Source organism: Spermophilus citellus (assembly GCF_964194105.1).
Source record: "Spermophilus citellus genome assembly, chromosome: 10".
NCBI lineage: Eukaryota > Metazoa > Chordata > Mammalia > Rodentia > Sciuridae > Spermophilus > Spermophilus citellus.
The window spans coordinates 103651190-103661715 of record NC_138197.1 but is presented as its reverse complement, the minus strand read 5'-3'; the positions used below and the strand labels follow the sequence as shown (position 1 = coordinate 103661715).

Here is a 10526-nt window from a genome sequence, read left to right as displayed (position 1 = left end):
CAGACAAAATTTCACTTGAAAACCATTCACTACAGCAGGCAAAATTAACAACAGGCCACTAATCAGTCTTTCTGATGGGCCCACAATAACTATCCTTATATATGAGATACATGAGTGAGTCTTGAAAAAAGAAAGTATTCCTCTCAATTTGATAAAATACTCAGTCAAATAACAGAAGATGTGCCATTACTTTGTTTTGTATTAATGATAATATAGGCTAGACTTTGCTGTCCTATGCTGTCCTACTTTGTTAGAATTTCTCATAATTTCACATAAAATGTCAAACATTTTGACTGTTTAAACAACCCATAATGTGTTTTGCAAAACTACAAAACATGCTATATGTAACGTGATAACTGTTTATTCCAATTATACATAACACATCATGCTCAAGATGTAGATTTATTTGAAAACATTTAGTCCAATTTATATGTATGCAGAAAAATCACACCCAAAAAACCACAATTGTGGAAGAATCAAAATAAGCATATTTTGTCACATTTTCACACATATATAATTAGTATTCAAACAAGGATGATAAATCACAATCAAATGTAAAGAAAATGTATATCTCCTCAGTAGTAGTAAGAACCCCTTTTAAGTATGTAGGGTCTTCTTGGTTTATTCTCATACAGTTGCCTTTTAAGAATGTAAGGAATTTTTCTCTTTATGACTTCTTCCTTCTCATTTTTTTCATTTCCATTATCAAGAATGTCTTCCTGAATTATCTGAAAAATAGGACATAAATGAAACTTATATGCACAAAATCTCTATTTTAGAGCATTTTTGTATATTTTATCCTATTTTCTGTCTGGAGCAAAACATGTAACATCAAAGAAATTGTTTTAATAAAGGATATATGACTGTCAAATGCCCGAGATGGGACCTAACCTGATCTTTCTGATTCTCTGTTCAGTGTCCTTCCTAGTTTATTGGGCTGTAAACACAGGAGATCTCTGTAAAAATCTCTGTACATTTAGAGGTCTAACACTAATCTCTCCAGAGAAGAGAACACACCAAATACACACTTGTATACTTTTCATGCTTGAATTTACGATGAGGAGACCAAAATCGTATGAAACACATCATTTGTCACAACAAAAATAGTTTTGAATCTGGTAAATCAACTTTAACTGAAAAGTTAACAGGATTTTATATTCAATTAAGTCAATTTCCAAGGTGACTTGAAGGCCATTCTAAACTTTATTTCTTAGTCATACAAGAATGCCTGCTCTGCCTTAGTTGTTATATACATCAGCATTTAGGAAAGCTCTGTTTAACTCACTAAGATCTCTTTAGTTGTGGTTATTTTCTAAACTTCGAGGTCACTATAACTAATACTGACATTTAAATTATAATGAACATGCATAACATCATATCCTCATGTATTTTATTTCAACCCACAGCTATTCAGTTTCAGAGAAGGAAAACCAGCTACTGTCAGATAATCTAGTTCCTTAATCTTTGGTTTCTCTGTGCATAGTCTGTAATTACTTGTACTATACTCAGAATGACATTATAATTTTATTTTTAAATCACTCAAACATTTAAAATAGCAAAAGTTCCAATCTTATGTGCACTGACTTGTCTGCATAATAGTTTATTCAGGGTTTTTTTTCTGGATAAATAACATATAATTGACATTTCCCCATGTTTAGATTTGTATTTTCAAGTTTTATTGACCTAAACAATATTTTGAAGAATAAACTATTTAGCCAGAATTAAAATTAAAGAATGAATAGTACAGCAAGTAAAATTAAAACTAATCTTTTTGGCTTTTCATCTGGAAAGCATCTTTTTGTTTACTGGTTAGAATAAACACTAGCTATTCTGCTTGTATTTGCCCTTCCTGCAGGCATCTCCATGGCACACAGTCACAAGTTAGTTATAACAGCAAGGAAGGCACCCTAAGATCTTCCGTGTTGGTGTAAACTCAGTACATAAAACATTAAGCAAATTTTTCATGGAGGTTAATCTGAAAAAAATGTTTCTCCTGTTGAGAAAATTGTTAAATATTCCTTTTTTAAAAGCATATATTTATCTCTTCTCTTCTTTAACCTCAATATTTTTTTCATGTTTCCAAAACTCTAATTTATCTTTTACAGCAACTTATATCAATTCGGTCAAAAAATCATAAAGTGTGTTGCAATACATTATCTTTTTAAAAATTTGTTGTTGTAGATGGATACAATACCTTTATTTTATTTATTTATCTTTATGTGGTGCTGAGGATCAAACCCAGGGCCTCATATGTGCTAGGTAAGCCCTCTACCACTGAGCTACAATCCAAGCTCCAAAACATTATCTTTAATAATTGTCAAACTATTAAATTTTACAAATAATTTTTCCTTTAATGTGCTCATGTTTGCTTATTTATTCAGTAGGAGAGAAGGGGTGGAACTAGAATTAATATGTAGGGAACTGAAGATAATTGTGGTTATACCTAAGTGATGGTAGCTTAAATGTTGGCATTTAAGTTGCCTGTCCAAAGAAAAAAAAATTCTTGAAATTATTTCAGAATATTTAATTGGCAGCTACACTGAAATATGGATGAACATAACTTTGATGAATGTAGAATGTTTTGACTAGTTTTATTACTCTGTTCCTTCACAAATTTAATGCTATACATTTAGATTATGCAAACCCAAGAAAGAAGTTTAAGTTACTTTCAAACTATCTTCTGGTTCTAAATGGCTATCTCTGGACATTAACTAAATACAAGTCAAATTTCATTATTAAAGCACTTTTAAAATTTTGCAAACAAATTAATATTTGTAAACCAAAGTCAGGAAGTCACCAGTCTAGTCCTTTGTTTTAAATCTGTATTATGGCAATTGGCTATTTTGTCTGTGATAGACCAAATTCAGCTGCTCAGAATACCTGAAATCCACCACTCAATTATAATAGGAAGATAGATACACATACAAAGTCACATGTGTTTATCTATAAATAAGCACAGACCATAATGTTTCTTGAAACCAGAATGATGCAGATATAGATTCCTATTTTATATATATTTTTATAAACTAAACAAATTTATTTACCTAACATATTCAAATACAAAAGCTCCCCAAACCCCTTATGAACAGACAAACCTGGGAGTTCCAAATAAAACTGGAATAAAAGAGATACAGATCCTGATTTTATACTTTTACTTATGCAAATATATTTTTATTTGACTAATATATTCAAAAGGAACATTTTGTGTCTTTATTCCCATTTTATTTGGACACTTTTTGTGTTCAGTGTTTGTTTATAGATAAATACACATACATGTGTTTTTAAGAAAACATTTTGAGTTTCTTAAATTTCTTAGACATGCCACCAATACCACCACCAACAAAGATTGCCTAAGTATGCCTTCCATTTAAGCACAGTAAAAGCATATGGATCAAATCTGCCTAAAGATATATCTTTCTTTTTAAGATTGAAGAAAAACTGTTTTGCTAAACTCCAAATATTTGAAGGACACTTTGAAGATCTGAAACAATGTTGACCTCAACACATGGTTTATTCTTCTTTAACATTTGTTAAGTCTTCCAGTTATGATCTGGCCAGGATATAAAAATCAATACAAATGAAATCTAACTAGTATAAATATAATTATACTCATATTTTGTTTTCATTTTACCTCCCAGTGTTGAAAGGCTCGGCTGTGACAGATTTTTTGGAGCTGGTAGATTGTCAGCATTGCTTCCAGGCTAAAGCCATCTAGAACAACAGGGAGTTTCCTTCTTGTAACAAGCTCTTCCTCATGAACCTCTCCTGTTTCCTCAGTTTGGCCATTCAAGTTATTTATAAAACTGCAAACATTTAGCAGGGTCATTTTCCATGAAGGAACACTTGCTTTACTGATCTGAAACATAGAAAAAAGAAAAGACATTGAAATCAAACTTATACAAATAAATACATGAACTTCTGTTGTGTTACACAATTATACTTTAGAGTCTAATAGTTACTCTAATAAATACAGTACTATCAATTGAGTACCTTCATGTCACAAAGTTGCATGGTGCTAGTACCTCATATTACCTATGTAATAGAATGGGATGAAGTTATACACACATACAGATGCAGATACACACAGAGCAAATTAAGAAAGAAAATGAAAATAACAGTAGAAATCTATAAATATGTGTGTATATAATCAGATGAAAAAATTCAAAATTCAAAAATACTATTCTCTGTTACATTTCAGCTTAATGTGAAAGGAAGCATGGAATAAATTTTTATTAATAAATTTTGACAATTACAATAATGTGAGGTCATTGAATATTTCACACATTAATAGTTGTCATGGCCAGAACCACAACTGACCAAGTTATTTGCAAATTTTAATATTTTCTGAAATTGTCTTTTTTTTCTAATAACATTTTGTCTGAAACCATAATTAATATAATCAGCTGTTCTTCAATGTCAAGAGTAACCAATAAGGAAACATATAAAGAAACAGGGAACCTATTACAAATTAATTAAAAATTAGCAAAAATGTGTAAGAGCACAGATAAAGGAAAGTGTAAACTTTTCGTGAAGGACTTATAAAAGCTATAGATTTAAATGATGACAAAGACATGATGGACAGGCTTGATAACAATATCAGGTAACCATTTTCTCTGAATTACTATCCAAATATAATGCAATTTGCAAATCAATGTCTCAACTGGAAAAAAATGTGGGGAGACTAGAAGTTGTATGAGGATTTGGCAAAAGAAGGTAAATTCAAAGGATGACTGTGTCAAGAATAACCAAGAAGATTTAGAAAAATTAAATAGTAATAAGGAAAGTCTTACCATACCCAATATTAAAATGCAATTTAAAGCTGAGTAGTCAATGGGATAGATTAATAGAATAGCAATAAACATGAAACCCACCAGAATAGAAGGCAGTGTTAAAAAACTGAATCGGATGCAAATGAGTAAGTAGCATACAACGACAGTAGCAGTTCAAATACTTTTAAACAGTTAGCTATGGGGAAATCTGAATGTAGATCTATTTTTTTTTATTGGTTGTTCAAAACATTACAAAGCTCTTGACATATCATGTTTCATACATTAGATTCAAGTTGGTTATGAACTCCCAATTTTACCCCATATACAGATTACAGAATCACATCGGTTACACATCCACAGTTTTACATAATGAATGTAGATATAGTTATAACCTTTCTTCACATACTACAGCCAAATATAGTTTTTGATTAAATATGAAGAAAAACAAATTACCATGAAAACACATAGACGAACTTGCTTTTATAAATCTGGAAAGATGTCATTAAGCAAATATCTATTACTAATCAGAATACATAAAGTAAAAAGTCACCAAGCCCCTGTCCCACTGAGGAAGCACAGCAGGAAGAACCATCTTGACCAAAGGACAACCAAGGGACATGTATTTGGAAACATATTTGTAGAAGGTTTGAACTACAAAGGTCTAACTTTCTAATATTGCTCATGATGCTTCTCAAATTTCTTTCCTGTATTAAATGTGACCTAAGTGGTATGACGAACTGTCACTACCTGTTATTCACTGAACTCAGATGAACCGAGCAGATGTATAAATTGAAAGACTTCACCAAATTGAAAATAATCAAAGTTATTTGTCTGTCATGGAGTTTCATTTGGATATAAAATATGAGTTTATTAACAAATCCTGCATTACACCTTCTATATGAAGGGCATTGAGTTTGATCACAGAAAATTAGAATATTCAATTAGCTTTTTGATAGTCTAAAGATATACTGTATCAGGTTCTCTTTCTTAATAAGACTATATCAAAACACTAGCATTCATAATAAAGACAATTGTTTATGAGAAGAAAAAAATTCTTCTCTACATTCCATTTCTTTTCCATTAGAGTCTCTCTTCACTTTCTGTTGTCTAGATATATTTCAGCAATGATATTCCAATATCTAAACAACTTTACTATAAAATTGAAATTTCTCACTTATCTTCCCTATGAAGTAGAAAAAAGGAAAACTAAAGCTTTCTAGAGAATTTAATAATAGAGTTGTATTCATACCAACATCAAATACTATTTTTATCCAATGTTTAAATGTAGCAATTTGTTTAAAATGGTTGTAAATCTAGAGTTCTCACTTGCAAAGTACAATAAACACAACATAAATGATTGGATAACAGATAAATGAATGATAAAATGATTTTATAAAATTAAGAAATAAGCAATGAAATTGGAACAATTAAAATTCTGTGACCTACTTATCTTAGACTCTATCTCTTGATTAAAAAGAGGCATTGAAGTTCAACTTTTTTCCACTTAATGAATTTAAGAGAGAAATGGGAAAAATTATTCATCCTATATGTTTACAGTTCATTTCTCTTAAGAGAAAAAAAAATAAATCAGTCCATATACTAGGATTAGTTTATCTTTATAATATCTTGGTCAGAAAAATAATCACAACTCTACTGTCACATAGGTTCAATAGCTCCCACTCCCCAAACTATATCATATTTGGGGGGATTATTTAGGACCTTTCTGTGCTAATGTAGACTTGAAATTTGAGAAATAAAATCTATAACATTTCACCAGGCATTGAAATCTAATCTATTTTTTCAAAACAGACTAATGATTTCAATTATTGTCCTACTTTTATGTAGGAGAAAGCATAAAGCTACTGTGATTCTGAATAAATGGTAGCAAAGGGTCTATTATCATAAGGTTAAATACTTGAGTTAGTAAATCATTAACTTGATACCATCATGGTTATAGTCTCTTCAACTTTGGTACAGCAGTGCTATAATTATCATGGTACCAAGTGATTGCCTCAGCTGGAAATTTTTCCTACAGAAGAAATCTTTCGATTGGAAACCTATGCCCTGACCACATATTTAGATACCCATTGATTGACTAACTCTTGAGTTATCAATGTAGTATGGTAGCATGATTATCAGACATATTCTAGTTGAGTTTTTTTTTTTCTTTCTAGGTAAAGGTTGAGAACTAGAAAATTTGCTTTTAACATCCCAAGAAAGGATTAATAAGACTCAGGATACAAGGTTTTACTTGGTTTAATAAAAACAATTATCAGGTACAGATAATTCTTTTATTACAGGGACAATTTAAATGTTGCTATACAATAAAGAGTACAGCTTATAACTTTTGAAAACATTACAGAACTATAAATTTCTAGATGATCGTAAGCTTCAATCACTGCATTTAATAAAAAGGAAACAAAGGAAAAGCCAGGCTACTTAACTGAACTGTTTAAGATCAAATAGTTTGTAAGTCATAATTTCAGGAGTAAACCTCAAGACTACTGTTTGCCTGTCTAGTACTATTTCCTCTTTAGCACATTTTCTTCACAGGTTGTCATACTCTGTCATTTTCAATTTAGGAAACCTATTTTATTTTCTACAATGTAATAAAAAAGGTGAAAAGTTCATTTAAGTGCTACACTAGAGGCCAATATACCTTTCATCATACATGTTGCACTAAGGATGGAAGTCAGTTTCTTTAAATACATTTACATGACCACATAAATCATATGTGGCTACTTAGTAAAAGTTGCATAATTCTGATTGAGTTACTGTAGTTTCTTTCCCTGTCACATTAACACCCTTATCTCCTTAGAACTCAAAGTTTACCCCAAAAGGAAATGCCTCCCAAGGAACTTTTCATTCTTGATGGGAAGTTATTACTATAAGAAAAGGACACCATATGTACAGTGAAAATTTATATATTCTTCACCCTCAAGTTAAAGAAAAGAAAGTTACCTTTGATGTATGTATATTGGTCAATAAATCTGCTTCTAATGCTTTCATTTCCTCTTCAGAATCTGAGAAAAATCAAAACCACATGTTTACTATGTAATCACGCACTATATGATTATAACTTAACCTACATATTTTAAAGTCTTAGAGGCTTAGTGTCTTTTATGCATTTATTTTCTTTAAAAATATATTCAGAATAAATGAATGATAATTTAATTTTAGGCTAGCAGGAGACTAGAAGAATGGAAGCACTTCTAAGAAAATAAGCCATGATTATTTGTGATTTGTAGCTATTTAATCTCTGAATCACAGTAACATTTTTTATTGTATGGTATAACATACATGGATTTCATGTATGGATTTATTATAACATGGATTTCATTAAATATGCTGGAGTAGCTTATTTTTACCAGCAATAGTTCACACATATGGAAAGTATGTATATTGATATTTCATAATCAACATAATGAAAATATGAGTAGAAGAGACTTTTTCAACACAAAACCAAAGGGAATTGATGACTGATAACTTTAGGATAGAAAAGATAATGAGATTTATTTCACATGAGATGTCATTTTACAAAACACTCCTTGAAAGAATTGTTTTCTACTTTAAACAAGAATTTGAATTATGATTACTTTACAATCTTATCAAGATAAGTAAGGAAAAGTGGATCTGTCCATCAACATATGTAAAGTAGTGTTGAAAATGAATCTGAATTTTTTAGAATATCCCAAGTTTCCATTTATGAACATACTATGGAAAAGAGAAACTTTGAAAACTCTAAAATTAATAATAACAAGTTGTAGAACACCATAGTAACATGACAGTTCATACTTAGTGGCCTTTGTGATTAAAACAAAGCAGATATTAAAAGTGGCTCTATCTTCCTTTTATGCCGTACTTTTATAAAAAGTAAGTATCACACTTAGAGAATCCATTCTTAAAACTCATATCTAGGAACTAAATTATACCAGAGAACTTTTAACTCAATTTATTAAAGATGCAATATGCTTTTGAAAAGGAAAGACAAATTCTATATTCATTTATGAACACTGTTCCCCAAACCCCTGTAAATTTAGGTTTATCACAGCAAGCAACTTCAAGTTAATAGACACAATGTTCAATTAATTTTTTTCTACATAGTCTAATTATACCTTTAATCTCATGTGTTAGATAAAATCACAATTGTAGAAAAGTTGGTATTTTCCTCATAAAATTTTGCAAGATTCTTTTTTAATTATTAACAAAGAAAAACTTTGTATAAATTATATTTTATGTTCTAATAGATATTAATTTTATGCTTAAAAATCATGAGTTTGAATTAACATCAATGTTACATATGAGGTATCAAAGCTATAAAAGCAGGTTAAATGATTTTAATGTATTTTTCTCCTTTTCACTTTGATGTGATTATTCAATTATTTTTCAAGCATCAGCTGAAGCATATTGTAATCATTATAATATTTCATGTTAAATTTAAAACTTATTCTCAAGATGTGTTATTTATAAATATTTGATAATATATGCCTTCTACTTAACTGTCATATGTAAAACACTCTAAAACTAAATATTTCCATTAACATTAGAATACCAATTTTCCAATTATGTTTTGCATCAACTTAAATGACATGCAATTAAAATCAATTATATGAATAGCATGCTGTATCATATAAATATACCAAAAAATATATTTTTTATAAAGGACTTGGAGGATTTTATATTTTCTAGAAATATTTTTTGCAAATAATGCTCTATTTACTTATTCATCAAATTTTATTTTGTTTTAGCCTAACACAGTGAATTTTTTAAAAAAATTATTTGAAGTCAATTACAAAGATAAGTGAGGGGAAGCCACCGCTTTCCAGGAGAATTTCTGATGATCAGAATAAAGCATTTTGAATGGAATGAGTTTTAATGACGAGCTTGCACATCGACAGTCACTTTCCCTGTACTTCTCATTATATAATGCCCAACCTAATTCAAAGTTTTGTTCATTTGTTTGTTTTTCTCTCATCATTGTATGACAGAGGGGGCATGCAGTGTTACCTTAAATCTTTTTTATTGCTTTGCAGATTTTAAAAAGGGAAAAATAAATCTCTTTTCTTATACACAGAAAGACAGAATAAGATGATATTCACAGTTTCTATTAACGAAAAGGCAAATCCTGAATAAAGAGGAAAAACTCTTCTCCCTGGATACATTAACATAAGTAGCAACACATTGCAAAGAAATCACTGAAGGGTTTGTGAAATGCTGTTCGGCTTACCTGAGCACAGACTCCAGGAGCTGCAAGCCAGGAGTATCATGCACACCAGGTGGATTTTCATGCCTGCCATCATCTCTCTCAGCCTTCTCTCAAGCCAAGTCCACAGAAGTCAGACACTGAAAGGCTTTCTGTGGAGCTTTCTCTAGCCTTCAGCTGACTCTGAAAGTGAGAGAACTGTAAGAGATGCTCTGGCCATTCCCTATATATATTTAAGCAGGAGGATGATGTCATGACTGTACAGGGATTAGGGGTGTTCCTGTCCTCATTTCTATCCCTCTCTTTCTCCCCCCCCACTTCCCCCTCCCTTTTTCCTTTGTCCCTCATCTCTTCCCCACTTCTGAACCTTGACTGTAAGTGACGATATTCCCTAATTGCTGCTATTGCTCCGGATTTCTGACGCACACAAGGAGTCATCCAAAAGCACTGCCATATACAGCATCCTGGAAAAGAACCCTAGCACCCCTTCTCCCACCCCCTCCCCATTTTCTTTCATGTTCCCACTCCAGGAATTTGTCATTCTGATTTTGTGA

The 10526-nt window shown here is 30.9% G+C and overlaps 1 protein-coding gene across 1 annotated transcript; it reads right to left on the bottom strand.

Annotated features, from left to right (window-relative positions):
• Positions 1-445: 445 nt before the first annotated feature.
• On the bottom strand, positions 446-10069 carry NTS (neurotensin; the record flags this gene model as incomplete). The annotated part of the gene is made up of 4 exons (XM_081311597.1): positions 446-728; positions 3632-3856; positions 7731-7792; positions 9997-10069. The coding sequence occupies 4 exons, from the start codon at positions 10067-10069 to the stop codon at positions 576-578; spliced, it is 513 nt and encodes a 170-aa protein (XP_081167723.1). The 3' UTR covers positions 446-575.
• Between the last annotated feature and the right edge of the window lie 457 nt (positions 10070-10526).